This window comes from Prionailurus viverrinus, chromosome B4 (assembly GCF_022837055.1).
Source record: "Prionailurus viverrinus isolate Anna chromosome B4, UM_Priviv_1.0, whole genome shotgun sequence".
Lineage (NCBI taxonomy): Eukaryota > Metazoa > Chordata > Mammalia > Carnivora > Felidae > Prionailurus > Prionailurus viverrinus.
In genome coordinates, this window is record NC_062567.1 from 115,166,787 (window position 1) to 115,189,660 (window position 22,874).

The following is a 22,874-nucleotide window of genomic DNA, read 5'->3' on the forward strand; positions in this document are numbered from 1 at the left end:
ATGAAAAGGCAGGGCTGGGTGTGGGGGTTAGGGGGAGGGGCAGCACCTGGAAGGGCATCTCATGATCCACTCTGTGATTGGCTGACATAAACTGGTGGCATGTGAAGGAGGGATGAGGGAACCAAGAGTTTGGAGGATGGAAAACAATTTAGGAAGTTTTTTCCATACAGTAGGTGAAAGAAGATGAGGATTTCAACTAAGTCAGAGTTGGCATGGTTATTTTTGAAGTAACTCAGTAAACCATTCTCCATAGAATCAATAGATGCTCCTTTTTAAGGGAGAAATGGCAAAGATTGAACAAGAGTCACTCTGTGCCCTTCCAGCCCCCTGCCAACCACACACCCACACACCTCTGGCAGCTTTCTGCCTGGGCTGATGAGCTCGAGGTTTCACTTCTGTAGTAGAAAGGTCGTGTGAGGCCTCCCACAACCTGATATCCAATCAGCCAATTTTCTATGTGTTTATGTGATTTACTGCAAATAATGCCAAAGAAATAGGATGTTGTTGAGGTGAAATTTCTGTTTGATAAATGTTGAGACAGGTAGTGGAAGGCATTTATCAGGTAATATTGCTGTCTTCATCTGTTATGTGAAATGATTAATGACGTACACAGTCTCATTTTGCTTGATAGCTCTTGATGAAATCATGACAGTAACCCATCATGGCTGTTATTGAAACCTTTCCTATAGGAAGGAAATGTATTTTAACCAGTCCTGAAAACTCAATTAAAAATATAGAAATTAGATAAATATGAGAAGTGTAAGTGTGGAGACAAAGGAGTATCCCCTCGGTCTTAAAGTGGACGAAGAACCTGGGAGGTTCCTCACAGGAAAGCAGTATTCCCCGATCAGTGCTAGTATCCTACTTGCCCTCCATCTTTTTTGGTCCCATTGAAGCTGGCCCACTTCTAGCCATGATCACTTCCTATCCAAACAGTTTGAGTAACCTCCTGGCTAATTTCTCTTTCTCTTGTCTCTTCTCAGTCTAGTTCACCTTTAAAATATAGCCAGAATTATCTTTTTAATGCAATTGGATCATTGTTTCCTTAGTCCGGTGCCTCTCGATTTCCTATGCAGTAAAATTCAAATTCGTAACTTTTACATGTCCTATTATAAGTGCACCTCTCCAGCCTTATTTCTCCTCACTCATACTGCCATGCTTCCTATACACACCCGTAGTAAAGACCATATCATATGTTTATGTTCCTTGAATATCCACTGTTCTGTTGCTTACATGCCTTCCTTCTCCTGGAATGTCCTTGTCTCCATTCTCTGTGAAATCCTATTACTCATTTAAGGCTCAGTTCTCATGACCTTCCCTCCAGGAAGTCTTCTCGGTTCCTTATAATTCCTCTCTCCCCCACCCCTAGGTTCCTGTAACCTATTCCTATCCATGCTCTGACCACATTCTACTTGGTATTTTATTTAGATGTGTACGAATCTATTCTTCTCAGCCACTGTACACTTTGTGAGGATAGGGTCTGTTTCTTCATCTTTGTGCTCCACAGCATCTCGAATATATTTGTTAAGTTGTATTCAATTAACTATAGCTTTGGAACTCTGGAATTTGATCTTTTCTATGTTCATGCATTTATTAAAACTTAAATGTAATATGACTTAGGGCTGTGAATTGCTTCTTTATTTTAAGGTTTTAATCATCACTGGTCAGTCATAATTTAAAAATTAATGTGGGGCGCCTGGATGGCTCAGTCAGTCATGTGTCTGACTTCGACTCAGGTCATGATCTCATGGTCCGTGGGTTTGAGCCCTGCAATGGGCTCTGTGCTGACAGCTTGGAGCCTGGAGGCTGCTTCAGATTCTGTGTCTCTGTCTCTCTCTGCCCCTCCCCTGCCAGTGCTCTGTCTCTCTCTCTCTGGAAAATAATTAAACATTAAAAAATTATTTAAAAAATAAAAATTAATGGAACTTTATCATTTCCATATTTCTGAATGCTGATACATTTATCTATTAAAGCTCCCATAAAAGTGAATTGTTGCTGGATGCTGGCCACATCACAAAGTAGGCATAGTTTATCTCCCACGGCCTTGTAAAGAAAGGCTACTTACACTAGCTCAAGTAAAGTAGGTGTGGGGGGAGGCAGTATGTGGCAGCGTATAAGTAAGCTCATACATAAGGACTGGAAACCAAACACAATGGGCCTCACAGAAAATGGAACTGGTGAGTCGGGAGCCAAGCCTGCACTTACTCGTAGGGTGGGGTGTAAGTTCTCACTCATCCTGTTCCCTTCTCTTACTCATCTTTTCTTTTTTCTTTTTCCTTCTCTTACACATCGTACGTCTAGTCCAATGGCTGCCTTTTCCGAGTTCGTATCAGGACCTTCAGCTCATATAGTCAGTACTGACTGTAACTCTCTTCTCTTACCCTTCCTTACATGAAATGCTAGAGAATCTGATTGATTCACCACTGCTTATGGGTAGATCAGATGCCCACACATGAACATGGCTGTGTCCATACAGTAGGGGCTGTGGCAGTGTCATCAAAAATGGACAACGTACGATATTAACTCTTGCTTCCTTTTCATTCACTTTTTCCATTTTTTTTTTCTCAATTCTCGGCTATTCTTCTTTGATTAAAATCCCTCTCTGGGGTCTGAATCTCTTCATCTCAGGGTTCTCTTCTCAGAAGAAAAGTGATTTTCCAAAACTTAATTCGGTGTGAATTACCTCACTTGTTATTCTTCTGTAACATATGAATTTTAACAATGAAGTCATGTATTGTTCATAATTAAGTCTTATCTGCTGTGATCATCCTGTATCTTTTTAAATAACCTTAATTATTTAAGGAATTGTGATCTCTGAGTCTCTGTAAGTTTTCTCCTGGGGAATTAGGGTTAGGCGATGAGGCAAAAAAAAAAAAAAAAAAAGACAAATGGAATAAATAGTTTATAACTAAAATACAGTAGTTTACCAGTAAGTTCAACCTCACTATATTGTCTTCTTATTTCTAGAACATGATTATTGAATGTTGCTCTGAAATAATAAATCTATTTTTGACTGATAGAGATACAACACCATTGTCTGAGGTACGTATCTTTTGTAAAAATGTATCTGATTCTCTCGCAAGTATTATTGTTGCTATAGAAACAGAAATATAGAAAACAGCTATTATGAAAAGTATCAAGGGCCTAACCCTCCTTAATTAATGTGAAAAAGTGATAAACATGAGTTTATAATAGCATGTTATTTTGGTTAAAAATACTCTTTGTTAAAAAATCAAGTACAGAGAATTATGAAGAAGATAATTTTAAAATAATTTCAAATGTACTATTCAGAGACTAACCAACTATGGGCATTCTCAAAGATATCTCAAGTGTTTTCCATGTAGAGAGAAACTTTAGAATTTTTACATCAATGGGATTATGCTGTACATGTATTTGTAGCTTGTTTTTTTTTCTCATTTAACAATAATGCTATGGAGATATTTTTAGGTGAAAAGTCTACTTTGTCATGTTTAATGCCTGCATAAAAGTTTCTTTTGTGTATTTGTTGTCAGGCTCTATTTATACAACTAGATTTTTATTCGTGGATCTTGAGGTTGGTGGATTCTTGTATATGCATATTTCACCCTTCTGTATTGTCTCCTCAGAATTACTTCTTTAGGAGCAAGATTTTGGAGTAAAAAAGTATACGTACTTTTTTATTATAGTAGGATATATATAATATAAAATTTACACTTTTAGCCATTTCTAAGTATACCCTTCAGTGGCATTAAGTACATTCATAATGCTCTGCAGCCAATCCATCTCCAGAAATTTTCATCATTGCAGACATGTTGTACCCATTAAATAATAACTCCTCATTCTCTCTCCCCTGAGCTCCTGATAATCTCTGTTCTACTTTCTACTTCCAGTCTACTACTTGCCTGTTCTAGATACCTTATCTACATGGAATCATACAATATTGCTCCTTTGTGGCTGGCTTATTCCTTTTAGCAGTGTTTTCAAAGTTCATCCTTGTTGTAGCATGTATCGGTATTTCATCCCTTTTTAAGGCTGAATAATATTCCATTCTGTGGATGTACCACATTTGTTTATCCATTCTCTTGTGGATGGTCATTTGAGTTGTTTCTATCTTTTGGCTGCTGTAAATAATGCTGTTATAAACATGGATGTGCAAGTATCTGTTTGAGGCCCTGCTTTTGATTCTTCTGGATATATACTCTCTCTCATCAGCAGTAATTGAGGGGGCCAATTTACCACACATTCATCTACACATGCCCTCTTCCTCTTTCTAGCCCTCTCGCTTCCCCTTCCCCCTCTTTCTTGTCTTCCTCCTTCTCTTTTTCTAGCCATTCTAGGTATGATAAGTAAAAAAAAAAGACATTTTCAATTATTTTATATTTATTAATAATATGGTCAAATATAGTTTATATGTTTGTTGGCAGTCAGTGTTTCTCCTTTTGTAAAATAGTACTCACTCATTTAGTCTATCAACAATATTTAGAGTGAACTGTCTATGTGTCAGGAACCCCGTTCTAGGTCTTGGAGAGCCAGCTGTGAACAAGCAGCAAGGACCTCACTGTCTTGGAGCTGACATATTTGTGGAGGGAAAGAGAAAATAATAGTAATAGATCAAAAAGCAGGGTAATTTCAGATTTTTTAAGTGTTATGAAAGAAAGAAAGAGTGATATGTTAGAGTAGGGTCAGCAAACTACAGCCTGTGAGTTATATCTGGCCCACTGCCTGTTTCATAAATAAAGTTTTATTGGCATACAGCATGGTCATTTGTTTGTTTATGATCTATAGCTGCTATGAGCTACAGCGGCAGAGTTGGGTGGTTTTGACAGAAACCATATGGCACACAAAGCCTAAATTATTTATTTTCTGGCCCTTTCCAGAAAAAAAAATTTGCTAACCCCTGTGATAGAAAGTAACCGGGAATGGGCGACAGGTTAGGTAAGGTGGTCTGGGAAGACCTCTCTTAGGAGATGCCATTTGAGGTAAGACCTACACTGTGTTCCTCCCACTAGATCATCAGCTTCTTAGAGCAGGAGCAGTACTATCTTAATTTTTGAATACTTACAGTGCTTAGTACAGTGTATTGCTTGGTTACTGTTTCTTAAATTAAATTCCCCTAAGTTTTAAGTATCTGAAATTTAACATTTGCCTTAATTTTTTTTTCATTTGGCCATTCATGTCCTTTTCCCATTTTTTTAACGGGAACCTAATTATGTATTACAGAAATACATAGATTTACCATGAGAGACATTATAATAAAAATCAAGTTTAACCTAATTTTGTGCAAACTGTGGTTGAAAACAGGTCACAGAAAAAAGAGCTGTTATTTAAGATACATGATTTATTGCATTAACGGGCCTTAGCGTCTGACCGACCTGGGTTGGAATCCTAGCCTTGAGTGTTATTAGTTGTGTGACCCTAGACAAGTTATTTAGCCTCTCTAAGCCTCAGTGTTCTCATACTTGAAGCGGGGGTAATAATGCCAACCCTTCACAGCCGTGAGAACTAAAGGAAATCATATATGTTAAGTATCAGAAATAGAGCTTCACATAAATAAATGTTAGTAATTATTAGCTCTTTAGGTGTCATCATCATTTTCATCCCTACCATGGTCGTGCTTTCCATGTATGAATTCTTCATCCCTGAGTCAACTAATTTCAAACAGATGTTTAGGATGCAAATTTGTTCTGAAATATTGATAGAAAGGGAGAGTAATCGTGTTAAAGATTACTGGCTGGCTCAGTCAGTGCAGCCTGCGCCTCTTGATCTCGGGGTTGTAAGTTTGAGCCCCACATTGGATGTAGAGATTAATTAAGAAAAATCTTTTAAAAAGAGAGAGAGAGAGAGAGAGAGAGAGAAAGAGAGAGAGAAGGAAAGAACCAGGAACCATTTTCTTTGTCTGGGATGTAAACCACTATTGAACCCTGGAGGCATTAGGTCAGCCTGCAGGATCCTGACTTGAGGTCCCCACAGTGAAAGGGTCCACCAGTCCAGGAGAAGGGGCCCCCAATTGAACCCCATGCTAATACCTTCATTGAAAGCCAGCCTTACCTAGTAGTGCCTGGGGGAGGTGGGGCATGGGAGTGTCAGAGCTTGTTCCTAAAACCAAATTGTTAGACAAAGAAAATTACATGCCTTAGTGAAGCCATTTTTGTCACTGAGATGAGAGTCTGCTGTGCAATTCGGTTCCTTACTGAACATACGTATTACAGTCGCCTTCGCCTGTACTGCGTCTTCCCGATTAAAACAAATATTGCCACGCACAGCCTGTGACAAAAACACAGAATAGCAAGAACATGGAGAAAAGAAACGAGTGCTCCATGCCAACCTTCTTAGCGAGTAATCACAGGATATAAATGACTGTTAGTTTTCATTTCTGGTGTATCAACAACAAAGCGATCCTTCCCTTGCCTACATAGGTTCAAATTATTGCAGTTTCCAAGTTGTCAGGTAAGACTCAAACATGATGCTAAAAATATGCTTTCTGTCCTTGCTGTGACTGACCAAGGGGAGGACTAAATCATTATATACAACTGTCTGCTCATCAGTAATTATTGAGTTCCAACTGCCCTCAGAGCATGGTGTGGTTACTTCTGTTGCTGCAAAAGCAGCACAGGTTAAAGTTCCTGGGTTTGGCTAAATCAAATATTTTCCTGTTGGTTCACATGATACAGATAAATTTATCATGTGTGTGTGCATGTTTGTGTGTGTGTGTGTGTGTGTGTGTGTACAGAACTGACCAGAGTCATACAGAATCAGTATGGAAGGAAATTCCTAGGAGCAGATCCTGGTTTGAAGGTGGAAAAGGTGATCCTAAGCCGAGAGAGATAAGACACATTGTATGAGAAGACTGGAAATTAGTTTTTCTTGGCTGCATAATTTGGTAGGAGTTCTTTTAGTTCGGGATTTCTAGCTAGACCTAGCATAGTGCCTGGCGAATAATAATGATAATCATCATTAAAATGCAAATGCTACTACTAGCAACAAGTTTTATCGAGCACATGGCCTGTGCAGTCACTGTCCGGTGTTTTACATACAGTATGTCATTGAATATTACAAGAACTCTGTGAAGTTGGTTACTATTATTATCCCCACATTAGAAATGAAGAAATTAAGCAGCATGTTCAGGATCCTGTACCTTGTAAGTGGAGGAGGCAGGAGTCAAATACAGTTCTGCTTAAATCCAGGAACTGCATGTTTTGCTAAACTACACCCAGAAAATGTTTCATTAGAATAGGGAGCATATGCTACAGGGAATTGAGGAGTGAGATGTGAGAGAGTGAAAGTTGCACCAGTACATGAATCTTCAGGAAGGTTTGGGTGAGAAGTCTGGAGGGGTAGGAGACAGGCTGCGATGAGAGGAGAGAGCTAGCAGGGGTGGAGCCTGCCTTTCTAGAAGAGAAAAGGACAAATGATGGAGGCGGGGCCTTCGGGGAGAGGGTGGGAACATAAAGACCTTGACAGCACAAGTGAGAGAACTGACTGGGAACAGAGGTAAGACTCCTCTTTCTCTAGGTCTTGAGGTGGCAGATTAGGTGAGAGGGAGTGTGAGTAAGTATGTAAGCAAAGGGTGGGAGAAACTGGGGCAGTTCACACCCGGAGGTTTTCACACTCTCCTTGAAGTGGAGGCGAGTTTACCTCCTGTAGGGTGGGCAGGAGGCTGAGTGTCTGGTCTCCAAGGGAAAGATGAAGGTCTCGAGCGTTCACAGTCATTGGGTGTGAGGAGCGAGGAAGCTGACCAAGGACAAGAGGATTGAAGGCCACGCTGAGATTTAGAAGTCATACGTTCGTTAGAGAACCAGGCATCTTTGCTTGTGGGTTTTTTCTAGCCACCCTTGCCTTCCTGGACATGGAGTGGAAAATGCCAACGGCGGTCAAGACAAGAGAAGAGTACTAGCGAGGCAGCTGACCGCATGCCAGAGGCTTGGTGGATTGCGGCAGCCATGAATTTACCTCATAATAGATCCCGAAACTCCTTCCTTCTACTCTGAGAAAGCACCAGGATGGCCTGATGTCTGCCATTGTTTCTCAAGCCCCAGCTGCACATAAAATAGTTTAATAATGCAATATGTTTTCTTAAATGTAGCTTGAATTTAGTGTAAAAAAAATCCTTAATGACAGTTAAGTTCTAATGACTTCCACTGCATTATTTATGTACATCATGTGACTTCCTTTTCACACAGTTGAATTTAGTGTACACATGGTCTCTTATTTCTGATTCTTAAAATGATCATTTTTTAATGTTTATGATTAGATATTGACATCAACCACATGGTGGCCACTAAAATGATCATTATCTTTAGGCAGGTTTGGGTAAGAAGTATAGGGAGGGCAGAAGAATAGGTAGAGGGAGACACAGAGTCAGATATATTAACCTCTCTTAGTTTAGTCATTAGCATCTTTCATTTTATGTCTGAGGGTATTGATTCTATCATGTGGCCACCTATACCATATGACCCCTTATGATTTCATGGCCCTGGCCATCAGCTGGAGGATCATTCCACAATGCTAGCTAGCATCTTATCTTTTTCTGGGTTATCGTGGTAAATGGGAAATAACACATGTAATATGTTAACCTAACTCAGACTGCCTTCTTGTGATCACTGTCTCTCAAACCCATGGTTTAGATCTCTGTGCTTAGTTTTTACCAAAATAAGTTCTAATGATGTGCTTCCATATTTGTCTCCCCTACTAGAGCAGATTGGGTCTTATATAATAAGATTGGATCTTATTACATTTCTATTCTCACTGCCTTGCCCAATGCTGGTTCTCATGAAGGTGTTCAATAAATGCTTTGTTAAATCAATGAATGTTCTTGATACATCTTCCAGAGATCCCCCTGGGTTGCAATCTGGACATTATCAGTGACTCTGAGCTCATCAACTCCATGCATTTGAATAGTAGACATTTGTCAAGTGCTTTCTCTGTGCCAGACGTTGGGCTAGACTTTGGGATACAAAAGTAAAAACCAGAGTCCCTGCCTTCAGTTTAGCAGGAGAAACAGACAAATACAGAAGTAATTACAGTACAGGGTAAAACGGAGGCCTGGGGGCCAGACACCCCTCCCTCAGTAATAATATCAGTTAATATTCTGGTATTATCCTGGCATAATTCTGAAGGTGAGAAATTCCCTGTGGTGTCTTTTGAGAAGGGTTCAATAGTTCCCTATAAGAAATCAAGTTAGTAGAAGCTCCTGTGGCCCATGGTTAGGAGTTTTAATTACTTTGGAAAATGATCGGAAGGCAGTAGAGAATCCTTAGGTAGATATAAACATGATCAAGGGTGCCTGTGAAAGCCTTTTCCTCTGATTAGGAAGACCATTGAAAGAAGAGGCAGTAAACCCAAGTCCTCATTTTGGCAGCAGACTCAGTGGTAAGAGCATGATTTTATGGCTTTGTTCATGGGGATGGAAAGAACAGAACAAATCCCAAAAGCCCTGGATACAAAAATAAAGACAATAGTTTTTTTGTTTTTTTTTTTTAAAGTCAACTCAGTTACAAGCTGCAGCTGAGTACATGGCACCATGCTGGCTCCGCTGGAGCAGTCAGAAGTGAGAAAGACAAAGTCCTTGTCCCAAAGAGGCTGACAGTCTAGAAAGGAGTAAGGCTAATGCCTAATGAAGACAACAGCTGTGGCTTTAAAATGGATGATTGTTTTGCATAAAAGGGGGAGGAGAAAGGAAGAGGTAACAGAGCTTAAAAGACCTGCCCAAAGTCACCACAGCTGGTAACTGTCCCAGCCAAGACCGGCAGACTCCAGAGCCTGTGCCCGGACCATTATCATGACACTGAAGCCAGCAGTATCCCACTTTTTCAATTTGGGTGCTCTTGGCCTTTCACAGGGAGGGGCTGGATCGAGGGAGAGTTAGAGTCAGCGTTTGGCAAGTGGTGCACGCGGTGGCTTGTGCACAGGCTTGCTTGTGAGCGCAGCTGCCTGGTTCCAAATCCCAGCCCAGCTTTGATATTTGCTAGTTGTGTAAACTTGGGAAAGTTGTTTAACCTCAAGGCTTCAGTTTCCCTATTTGTAAAATGACAATAAAAATAGTACTTACCTCATAGGTTTGTTGTGTGGATTCGATGAGTCAATCCATGTAAACTCACAGAACAGTGCCAGGCACAATCCTAAACAAAACATTGTTATCATCATCAAAGAGCTATCTGAGTTCCCTTGCAGTTAGTTCCCTTGCTCCCCTGTAAGTAGGGGAGCAGCTCTAGTGGAACGGCAACATGCCTGAGATGAAACCTCTGAGTACATCCCTGAAAGAGAGGCTGAAAGGGAAGCTGCGGTAATTCCGGTGCTAGGAATGGCTGCATGCATCACTTTTAACCACATACATTTCCCATTTTCATTGTTCCAGTTACTGTTGTTCTATAACAAAGCACCCCAAACTTAGTGACATAAAACGACCACCATTTCACTAAAATGCCGGTCACATGTTTGCAAAGGACCTAACAGGACAATTGGTCTCCGCTCCATGATACCCGGGGCATCGGCTGGATAGACCTGAAGGTTGGGGATGATTCAGATTCCGAGGGCTGGGATCCCTGAAGGCTCAAAGGCGAGTTTGGTCTGGTGCTTGACGCTGGCTGTTGACTATGGGGCTGGGAACGCAGATTGGACTGTGGGCCGGAACATGACACGTGACCTCAGTGTGCCCGGTTGGGCCTCCGCGCAGTGTAGTGTCTGGGTTTCAAGAACGAGCCTTCCAAAAGAATCAGGCAGAAGCTCTATCACTGTTTATGCCCTAGCTTTTAAAGTTACATAATGGCTTTTCCCTGCGAGTCCCAAATCCACCCAGATCCAAGATTGGACACAGATTCCACCTCCTGGTGGGAGGAGTGTTAATATCAAATTATAAGAAGGGCATGTGGGTCGGGAGCTATTGTTGCAACCATTTTAGGAAAATGCAATCTGCCACGACATCCAGTAAAGCTCTCCCAATTTGTGGGCCTCTTCCTACTCTGAGCAGAGGCCGCTCCTGGCAACTCACTTAGGCAATTTTTAAAATTAGTCAGCAACTCTCCCCAAAGATGCTCAGTAACTGTCCTGAAGTTGCTGAGTGTGTTTATACCGAGGATAACCTAGGTGGGTTCTCAGAGCAGCCTTTGAAGTGATCTGGGAGGTTTTTCTGGATCGTAGGTGGGGTTATATAGTCCCAATTTATGTGGGAGAGCCTCTACTTCCCATTTTTTAGGCTGTTAAATCCTAGAGGGTGATGCTAAGCTATTTAATTTCCTTCAGCTAATTTTATTACATTACCGTGTGCCTCTTGGTTTCTTTTTAGCATAACTTTCCAAATGGTGGCAATAACAATACTCTCTTTAAAATGTCGCTTACAGCATTGGGCTTAAGGTTTCACATATTCTAGGGTAGGTGTTTACTAAGTATTTAAAATTTAATTTTACTAATATTATAATTGGTTAAGTTGAGAGTTGCAGATTTTCTTTCCTTTCCTTTTCTTTTCTTTTCTTTTCTTTTTCTTTCTTTTTCTTCTTTTTTTTTTTTCTTACCAGCCAAAAGCTGTCTGAATAGATTTTATGGGCATCTAGAATTACATCTTTCTTCTGTGAGACATTATCATTCTGTCCTCAAGTGAAGAGTCTCCTTTGTGTTTAAGTTCATGAGACATCCACTTAATATTCTTATATTCTTTGAAGACAATGCCAGATGACATCAGTTCCACACTGCTTTTAAAACACAGCCCTGACTTTGATTCCATCCTCTCACTGTTCACTTCTAGCTGTCAAATTTGGCTAAGGGAAAAAGAAAGCCCTTAAGAAAAGGCCAGGCTATTAATGTGCTCTTCAAAATGCTAAGAAAAGGCTAAGCTGTTTATAGCATTTTCAAAATGCTCATCTCTCAGAGATTTGCCAGCAATAGTGTCAAGGTGAAATATGCTCTCGCTCATCATGGAACCGAGAGCCTTTGTGCTATCTGTGCTCAAAGTGCTGGTCCTACTCTTGTTAGACGCGCAATTTGCTGGTATAATGATACTTGGATATAATTTAAACCAAAATATAATCTCGAACCTGATATTGTGTGTTTACCATCTAAGTGGCAAGAAGTGTGTAGATTGCTGCATCGAGCAAGCCCGGCTTCATTCAGGATAGAAGAGCAGTTCAGAACCAAAGGGACGGCTTCCTGAAGTTTAGTCATTCTGGAGAACTTCGAAGGAGGTGAAAGGCAGGGGTCCCATTAGCAAATCTGTCTATTGCTTTTCAATGTGCTGAAAACTGAGTTAAACATTTAGTTTCATTTACTTCATTCATTTTGCTAAATGGTTTTGTCTTGATTAATAAACTGTGCCCTTAACAATGGGATTATCTTTTCATGTCAGGAGGGTATTGACCTTTGCCTCATATAGCTGAGTCAGTTGGCAAGCTTTGGAAATTCTCTGCACAAATGTTGTTTTTTTTTTTTTTTTTCTTTTCAACGTTTTATTTATTTTTGGGACAGAGAGAGACAGAGCATGAACGGGGGAGGGGCAGAGAGAGAGGGAGACACAGAATCGGAAACAGGCTCCAGGCTCCGAGCCATCAGCCCAGAGCCTGACGCGGGGCTCGAACTCACGGACCGCGAGATCTTGACCTGGCTGAGGTCGGACCCTTAACTGACTGCGCCACCCAGGCGCCCCGCACAAATGTTCTTTATATTAAAATAAATCCGCGAAGAAGGAGCAGGTGTAAATTTACCCATTTCCCTTGTCAATACTTTGGACACTAGCCATTCGAGAGTTTTGCTCTCATTCTGCCTACATCTCAGGCAGCTAACACCTTTATGTTCTTTTCTGAACCACCTGTGAGAACATGGTATGGTAGGAAGAGTGAACCCTTGTGGACAAGTCACCCACCTGTTGCAGTCTGCTGAAGATCTCAGAAGCAGTGTGTCAGCGGATAAAAACATGACTTAATTCTTGGTTCCACCGTCTATTGACTGTATGTATGGCTGTGAGCAAGTTACTTTAAATTTTTTTTTTCAACGTTTTTTATTTATTTTTGGGACAGAGAGAGACAGAGCATGAACGGGGGAGGGGCAGAGAGAGAGGGAGACACAGAATCGGAAGCAGGCTCCAGGTTCTGGGCCATCAGCCCAGAGCCCGATGCGGGGCTCGAACCCACGGACCGCGAGATCGTGACCTGGCTGAAGTCCGACGCTTAACCGACTGCGCCACCCAGGCGCCCCTTCAAGTTACTTTATATCTGTGTGCTTCAGTTCCTGGTCTGTACATTCTCCTCATGGAGAATCACATTAGAAAAGCACGCAACACATTTGGTATAGTGTCAGTGTAATGCCGTTGGTAAGTATTCAGTACCCTGTGCTCGTCTTTATCTTTTCCAGCCTTAAATAATGTGAAATGAGGCTCGGGTTACTTGACCATTAGAAACTACCCTCATTAGTGGCTTTTGGCCTACCTAAATATTTGCTAATTTTCAACAGAGTAATTAGACATTTAATAAATGTATTATTCATATTATTTTTCCATCCTTTTTTAATTAAACTTTTTATTTTGAGATAATTATAGATTCACTTGCAATTATAAGAGACAATATAGAGAGATCCTGTGTACCTTTTAGCCAGCGTTTTCCCAGTGGTAACATCTTTCAAAACCGTAGTGCAATATCACCACCAGGATGCTGACATTAATAGTCAGGATACAGAACAATTTTGTCACTACAAGGACCCCTCTTGTCCTCTGATAGATACCTCACTTCCTACCCCCCCACCACTGTCCCTAATTTCTGACAATTACTAATCTGGTCTCCGTTTCTACAATCTTGTCATTTTAAGAATGTTGTATAAAAGGAACCATACAGTATGTAACCTTCGGGGGTGTCATTTTTTTCACTCGGTGTAATCCCCCAGAGAGCTGTTAAACTATACCTTGATGAACCAAAGCATTCTTATGAACATCGGCACATTTTATTTTAGCCATGGAATTACCATTAGTCAACAGTGCCTGCTGCGATACCCGGCACGTACCGCTGGCACACGTTCAGGGAAGCTCAGGACTGGATTTTCACTCCACCTCCTTCCATCCTTCCTCCTCCTCCTATCTGGCCTTTTCCTCTTTCCTTGCCCCCTTCTTCTGAGCACACTCTTACTAATATTGACAAACAAAGGCTAAATACTCAACTTAGGCATTTTAAAAAGAGTTCAGTGAAATGATTTAATGTGAAAATCCTTCATAAATTGCAAACTCTGTTAGACTTTCTATCAGAAATTGCTGGTCAGTGTTGGCCACGGTGTAAGAGTGGTTTGCAGCGGCTTGCTGTATATGCTGATAAATGAATAAAGAAGTCAGCGTGAGCAGTTTTTCTTTCCACACCGTGCACAAGAGGTCTGCCCTCCAGTTTGCTACTGCAAGTGGAAGCTACTAACTACCAAAGCTTGTCATGCTTTGGTTCTAAGCAACAAAGTCCCAGGAACAAAATGCAAACTTTAGTTCACGTTCTTTATTAAGCCTTTGTTCTAAAAAAGAGCCTCGTGTTTCTAGTTTCCAGGCTATAAGCCCAGTGATCTCTTTCATAAAAAAGCACCAAGACTTGCCAAGTATTATTGCAACTCTGGGGTTTTCACTTCTGTGTCCCAGGTCAGAAGCCCACAGGCAGACTGGACACAGCCCTTCAGGAGGGAGCCCAGCTTCAGGATACACAGTTACAGCCTTTCTTTGCTGCTGAGATTCAAAGTCCTGACCTTTAAGTGGAGTTAAACTCTCACTCTGATGGAATTCTCCCCGTGTATACTATAAGGGAAGGAGAAACTTGCTAGAGCATGGCTGTTTTAGACAGGATGGGGCAGGGGTTGCTGTACTGACAAATAAACCCCAAATCTCAGTGGCGATAAAGGTTCATTTCTTTTTCAAACAAAGTTCAGTGAGGGTTGGACGACTCTCCTTCTACATGTAGCTATTCTGTCTGGACTACATGGGCTCCAACATCACCACTGCAGGGGAAGAGGACTGGAGGACTTCCCCAGAGGTTTTTAAGTAGGGTGGCCACTCATCTCGACTGGCCTGAGACGGTCAAAACGTATACCTGTTGATTCGGAATAATGCTTAAGAAATTTTCCTCTTATTTACTTTTATTCTCCTTTTATTTCCTTTTTCCTTTTATTCCTTATTTATGTCCTAGTTTAGGCAATAAATTAAGGTGACCATTTCCAAGAGCCAGTATGGAATGGCTATCATAATTTCTGTTCATAGCATATTGGCTTCAACCTGATGTGCAAGGGTGTGGAAAATTGTAGAGAAAGCAGTACATATTATAGTGAACACTGATAACTTCTGGAACAATAGTCATTTTACAGGAATGCCGTGAATTTTGATTGATTGATTGATTGATTGATTGTTTTCATTCCGGTATAGAATTATGCAGTGGATTATTCATTTCAGGAGTTCCAGATAGTGATTCAACAGTTCTATACATTACTCAGTGCTCGTCATAAGCGTACTCTTAATCCCCTTCACCTACTTCACACATCCCCCCCCCCCACCTCCCTTCTGGTAACCATCAGTTTGTTCTCTATGGTTAAGAGTCAGCTTCTTGATTGGTGTCTCTTTTTCTTTGTTCATTTGCTTTGTTTCTTAAATACCACATACAAGTAAAATCATATGGTATTTGTCTTTCTCTGACTGACTTACTTCACTTGGTATTATATACTCTGTAGCTCCAACCATGTTGTCACAAATGATGCTATGAATTTTTAAATAGAAACAATTCAATAACTTCAGTGACCCAAACTTTGTTGAGCAGATATGATATAAATAGGATGTTCTTATGAGCTAAACCTTATTATTTAATTACTTATGTGGTAGGCTGAATCATGGCCCCCCAGAGATATCCACATCCTAATCCCCAGAACTTTTACCTTGTAAGACAAAAAGGGCTTTGCAGATATGATTAAATTAAGGATATTGAGATGGGGAGATTATTCTGGCCTATCCAGGTAGGCCGTAAGTGTAGTCACAGTATCCCTATTTGACATCAGTAGGAGAAGGCATGTGAAGATGGAAACAGGACTGGAGTGAATGCTTTAAAGCAGCTACAAATCAAGGAGCACAGGTGGTCTGTAGAAGCCATGAAAGGCAAAGAAACAGATTGTCCCTTTATAGCCCCCAGAGAGAACCAGCCCTGTTGGCATCTTGATTTGTGCACAGTGAAAGTGAATTCCAATTTCTTATCTACAGGACTGTAAGAGAGCACATTTGTGTTGTTGTAAGCCATGAGGTTTGTCACAAATTTGTAACAGCAGCAATCAGACATGAATGTGCGTGTATGAAGTTCTGATGTTCAATGTTTGACTTTAGATTTCTGTTTCTAGTTAGATGCTATGATTATCCTTATATTACACGTGAGAAATTTAAGTGACTTGCCCAAGCTCCCTCAGCTAGTCCGTGTCAGAAGATCCATGCCCAGGCAGATTGACTCCTCAGAATGTGTTCCTAACCACTCTGCCGCACCGCCTGTCCCCTGCTGCCCAGGCTGGCCTCTAAGGTTCCTCCTGGCATGGCATGTGTGTCAACCACAGAATGTCCCTTCTCCCTGCAGCCTCTGTTCCCAATTCCACCTGACTTCAATCCCCTGCTCCTCCTGTGGGCTCCGTGGCCCTCTGGACCCTTTCCCAGCTTGACTTTTAGAAATTTTATGGAAGCTTCTCAGGGTTCCGTGGGGGAATTTCTCAAGTAAAATTTAGCTTAGGTGAAATTACTGAATTTCTTCATATTTAAGTTTATGGAAAGATATTATTTGAGGGAAGAAATTATTTCTGAATCTTCCTCCTATTCTTTGTTTTCTAATTCTTCTCATACTCCAGAAGGGACACTGTTCCTCAGGGTAATCAAATAACATGATTAATAGGAGTTTTACTGAAAATGTGTTAAGCTTGTTCTACCATGACCCAGAAAAGCAAGCAGCATCTGGAAGTCTGGTATAAGAATTCTTACTTAGTTATTACTTCAAATCTCCCTTTGGCTTGTATCACTTGTATACTAGTGTGTGTGTGTGTGTGTGTGTATATATATATATATATATTTTTTTTTTTGCCATATTGCCAGTTGCTTGATGGTTCTATAGTTAACCGTTAAATTAAATATTTGCGCCTCTCATGGCCCCTCCACTGAGACCCCCAGATCTCCCTTCAGGACTGAAGAGCTTATTTTCCCAGCTCTGGGAAATGTACCGACAGTCCTGAGTTCTCAACCCTCTTCAAAAATGCCCATGGGGGGGAAAGAGATGGCCTCCTTTTGCGGGGCTGGGTGGGGGGGAAGTCTGGTTGATATGCAGTACAAAGACCTGACCCCCCTACCACAATTCAGAGCATCTCTGAAGGGTCATCCCAGCTTCAAAACTCCCTCTCCGTGGGGTTGGCTGAGCCCTTTGTTGTGACTGCTCTTCTCTCTCTCTGCTAGTCCTGCTTTCTTTCCTTTCCTATGGGTGTTGATCCCAAGAGCATTCCCTAATAAGCTTCCTGAAAGCTGAGTTCTGTCTCAGAATCTGTTTCCAGGAACCCAAACCTCAGCAATGAGTTTAAAAAAAAATGAAATCTCTGACTGCGGATGAATACATGAGTGCTCAATTAATTCTTATTTATTGGAATTAGAAGAATTCCAAAGGAGATAGGAAGCATACTTTCTGGCTTAAAGTTTATTTCCTAATGAAGAAGTAAAGACAAAACATCACCCACATGTCACCCAATCATGATTAAAACTACATTCTACAATGTGACCCCTTAGTTAACCACATTTTCTCTTGACCTCCATTTGACAGTTAATTTACAAATGAAATAAACTCTGTAAAACAAAGACTCCAGCCTACCTGCAAGCCTCAATAAATGCTGGCTTCCTTTCCTAGGAAAAGCTTTTTTTTTTTTCAGAATAGAAAAACAAAGACTTGGTAAAGCTTTAAAACTATTTCTCAAAATAAAGGCAGTGATGTAACATGATATAATCACATGTAAGTACTAGCTTAGAATTTATATTCTTGCATCTCCAGAGAGAGTGAGAAATAAGCATTCAATTTTATAACACATTGAATACAGGCATTTCTGTCAAATCCTCCATCCAAGACACTTCTCCTTTAACTCTTTCCCCAAAGCCCTGATTATAAGCACTGAACCATTGGCCATGAACTTGCATCTAGCCTTTATGCCCCATGCACTTCATTGTTGGTTGCATAACTCATCCTTCCTGTTCTGATTAGAGCTTTTGATATTTTAAAGGGGATTTGCCCTGTTTGAGACCCTTTATTAGTTCTTTATATGGCAAAAAATACTTTCCTGGAGAGAGAGGGGGAGAGCAGCTGTTCTTTCTGCACAATAAGGTGTCATATTTCAAAGACTCTTTTCTCTGGGCCTTAGTCTCTTGAGCAGTTAGAATAAGCCCGGTATGTACAGCCTAAACTCCAACTTTTTTCTTAAAGATCTCTTTTGGCCTTATAGGATTGTTTCTTGAATAGTTCCCTATAAAAAGCAAAGCACACACCCATAATGGAGATACCACTGCCAGCTCAATCGCTTTTCACTAAGTAGTGCCTCAGCTTGGCCTGGGAAGGGGTATGGAGGGCAATATCTGCCAAGGAGGAGGGGGGTGTAGGAGAATGTCCCAAAGACCCCAGAGACTCTCACTAGCTGAGCACTGCCCTAATCTACATGATACCAAACATGACTATTAGGGGGGTTTTCCTGACACCAACTACTTCTGCGATTCTATGACACCAACTGGGGGTCTAACGATTCGAGTCAGTTCCAACACTACTACCAGAGTTAGGGTAGACTTCACAGATTAAAGGTTTAATCCAAGACTGACCCCACTTTAGATTCTGGCTACCATCTTCAGATTTGATAATTCACTAGAATGAATCACAGAACTCAGGAAAGTGCTTCGCTTACAATTACCAGTTTATTATAAAGAATACAACTGAGGAATAGTCCCATATAAGACATGCATAGGGCAAGATCTTGTGTGTGTGTTTGCGGGGGGGGGGGGGCAGAGGCAGACCTGCTATGCCCTCTCTGAGTGTCCCACACTCCGAGCATGTCAACGCATTCACCAACCAAGAAGTTCCTTGAAATCTGTCCTTACGAGGTTTCTATAAAGGTTTCATTACAGGAGCTCAACTGATTAAATGGTTGGCTGTTGTGATCAAATTCAGTCTCCAGCCCCCCTCCTTTCCCCAGAGGTCAGGGCTAGGGCTGAAAATTCCATCCTTCAATCACATCGTTGGTTTTCCTGGTGACCAGCCCCTGAAGCTATGGGTCCCCTGCCCCACAGTCATCTTATTAGCATACAAAGGAAAATTCCCAAGGATTTTAAGAGCTTTATGCCAGGAACCTAGGACAAAGAACAATTACTTATTTCTTATTATACCATAGCTATAAACTATGAACATAACCTAAAATTGAATTTCAAACATACACCCAATGGATGTAGTCCCCCTCAATATGTCTTCCTTCATCGAGACATTTTTCATGTATTCCAAAACATTTTTGGCATCTTTTTGGGTATGAGGAGAGACAGGGTCCTTTAGTGTTGCCGAACAGTTTTTAAACTGACTGAAACATTTGGTTTCCTGTACGTGTAGGACAACGTGTCTGAGCATACATTGTCCTTTACTAACAGATGAACTCTGTTCAAGAGCTCAAGGAAATGCCATGCACAGCTGAGGCTCAGTGGTGGGACAGTGACAGTGACGATAGCTGCGGTGATGATGATGGTTTGTGAAGAATCAGTCCTATTCATAGACAGTGTGACATTTGAAACAATTCTCTGTACAAATGCTTTCTCTCCCATATCCCATCTTTAATTTCTAATTTTCTTGTTCTCAGCAAGGTGTCTTTATAATAATGTTATTTCTTTAAAATTTAATTTTAGAAGATTTCTACCATCTTACCAAAATGACCCTTGATCTCATATTATGTTAAGAAACCTTTATTCCTGTCATATTTAAAGTTTTATTATCCCCAAATTGGAGTGATAAAAAAGATAATCTTGTTCTCGGCAAAGTGTGAAATGTCCTGTGGTCTCTCAGAGTTGCATACAACTCTCCTTCTCACCTTCTTAAGAGTTGGGTGCTATTTCTGTTAGGTCGCGGAGGATAACGTCTACTGTTGTTAGTCATTCATGATACGGAGTCTTAAGGAAGCCAGTATCATATTATCCTTTCTGCCTTGGAATATATATTATTCCCCAGTCTGAAAAAAAAATATCCAATAAATTATTAACTTCAAAGACTCAGGTGACATATTGAGATAGACCTATAACGTGGTACAGAAACCTGTATGTGAGAATGCTGGATGAAATCAGCATTTGTTTTCCTACCCTGAAGCTTTTAAACCTTTTTTTTTTTTTTCATGGCTGTGGCTCTCTGTGTTTTAAAATTCTTGAAAGGAGGTGAAGTTAAATCCATCCATATCACAAAGCCCAGTTTTTGATAACCTGCTTACCTCTTACAAGATCAGGCAAATGTAATTGAGTAGTGGGAATTCCGCTTTCTCCCATTTTTCTTGGTCATTAACGCTTAGAACCAACAAAAAGGCAACTGACACTATGCTGAGAGAACCAAGAAGAATTCTCAATGTAGGTGCTCAATAAAAACTCATTGGATTGAGGAGAAGAATCATAGATACTTTGAAGATGGTATGATTTTTCTTTCAATCAAGGAAAATTGTTGGAACAAAAGAACAGAAGTAATAAAATCCTTCATTATGATAGATTCTAGTTTTCACGCAGACACTTCTATAAAATATAGCCTTGGCAAATAACCTTTAACTCTCCAATGACTTTCCCAAGCTCCCCTTCAAGACAAGCTCAAGTCCTGGCAATGAACCCCTTCAGTGTTTCTCAACCTGATTAACTTTTTCCCCTTCTTCATATTATTTCAGACTTCTATCCTTTCTAGGAAGCCAGAATCATCACCATTTCTTTAATACTGCTCCTTGCAAGCATAACCTACTTGAACTAATTTTCGGTCTGCTTACCTGCCAAGCCATTCCCTTCCTTTCTCTCCACAAAGCCTTTCTTGATCCAGGAAAAGGAACCAGGATTCCTCGGTATCTTATCCAGGACAATCCAGACTCAAAGCTACTTACGAAAGACATAAAAGACTCTCCCATGATTCTATGATTGCTAATCCTGTCTCTATTGAATGGCAAAAAAAGAAATTCAGTAATTTCACCTAAACTTAACTTTACTTGAGAAATTCCCTATGGAAGCCCTAGAAGCTTCCATAACATTTCTAAAAGTCAAAGCTAGAGAAGGGTCCAGAGTGCCACAGAGCCTACGGGAGGAGCAGGAGACTGAAGTCAGGTGGGATTGGGAGCAGAGGCTGCAGGGAGCAGGGACATTCCGCGGTTGGCACACAAGCCATGCCAGGAGGGACCTCAGAGGCCAGCATTGGCAGCAGGGGACAGGCCGTGCATCAGAGTGGTTAGGAACATGTTCTGAGGAACCAGTGTGTCTGAGTAGAGATCCTGGCTCTGACACTAGCTGAGGGAGCTTGGGCAAGTTGCCTAAAGTCTCTGAGCCTCATGGGTGTGTTCACGTTGTAACCATTATGTGGGCTCACTTTAAATGTCCAGGTATCAAGATGGAGTAGATACAGGTCAAGAAACATGACTAAAGAAACACTTTATCTTTTAACTCTATCATTTTATTTGAAATCCTATAAATTCTAATTTGCAAAATCTTGAACTCTCTGGGGAAAAGATGTAACTCTGACTTCCTAAAGCACGTTCAGATTCTCTTAGTGTTTATAGCGTTGATGTATTTTGACTGTGAGATAAATTTAGTTAGCATTTTCACTAAACTTTAAACTTTTAAAGTTTTCCTAAAACTTTAAAACATTCACAATAATAACCAAATTATAAAATGCCTCGGAATAAACTTAACAAAAATAGTAGAGGACGTAAGTAAAGAAAAGGATGAATTTTAGTGGTAGACAGTTTTACAATGTCATTCATTAAATAACCCTTCCCCCTTTCCCTGAATTGAAAAGTCAATTAATCCTGTGTTTATGACATCCTATCATCATTTCTAATTAACACTGCATGGGGATTCTCAGCCAGTGAAGTAAAGAAGAAAACAGAAAGGAATAAAGTATGAGAAAGGAAGGAAGAAAGTTCTTATTCTTTATAGACATAGAAAATCCAAAATTGTCTCCTAGGATGAATAAGCGAATTTAGTGAAGTAGGTATAAACATATGAGTGTACATATAACTTTTATTTCTATATAGCAGAAAAATGTATAAGTGAAAAAATTTTAAAGCTATCATTTGCAGTAGTATCAGAAAATTTACACAGACATACAAAGGATGTGGAATAGCCAAAACCATTAAAAAAAAAGAACAAAGCTAATGAAGCTATACTTTTAGTTGTCGAGTCTTATGAAAGAGCTGTAATAATAGTGCGAGATTAAGTATAGATATAGACCGATAGAACAAAATACAGACCAGAAAGAGATGCACACATATGTGGTCCTGTGGTTTATGTCAAAAGTGACTTTGCGGTGCAAGGAGGAAAGAACGGTCTTTTCAACAAGTAGATCTAGGTCAATTTGGTATCTATGTTAATTGCTATAACCTATTTGGAAAGAAATCTGGCAAGAAATGCTAAAATGTGGGGCACCTGCGTGGCTCAGTTGGTTGAGCATCCAACTCTTAATTTTGGCTCAGGTCATGATCCCAGGTTCATGAGATCGAACCCTGCCTTGGGCTCTGTGCTGAGCATGGAGACTGCTTAAGATTCTCTCTCTCTCCCTCTCTGCTCCTCTCCCCTGCTTGCACTCGCTCCCTCTCTAAAAAATAAACATAAAAAAATAAAGGAAGTGTTAAAAATGTAAAGGGTAAACACCCTTTGACTAAACCAAACCACCTTAGGGAATCAGTAGTACAGAAATAAAAGCATG

The 22,874-nt window shown here is 40.6% G+C and overlaps 1 protein-coding gene across 2 annotated transcripts in view; it reads left to right on the top strand.

Annotated features, from left to right (window-relative positions):
* The window catches only part of CFAP54 (cilia and flagella associated protein 54), a 301,918-nt gene that overhangs the window by 277,100 nt on the left and 1,944 nt on the right, over positions 1 to 22,874 (top strand). For both annotated transcript variants that reach the window (XM_047868490.1, XM_047868491.1), the window contains exon 67: positions 2,968 to 3,042. In XM_047868490.1, coding sequence (XP_047724446.1) covers positions 2,968 to 3,042 — 75 coding nt within the window. The remainder of the gene's footprint in view (positions 1 to 2,967; positions 3,043 to 22,874) is intronic.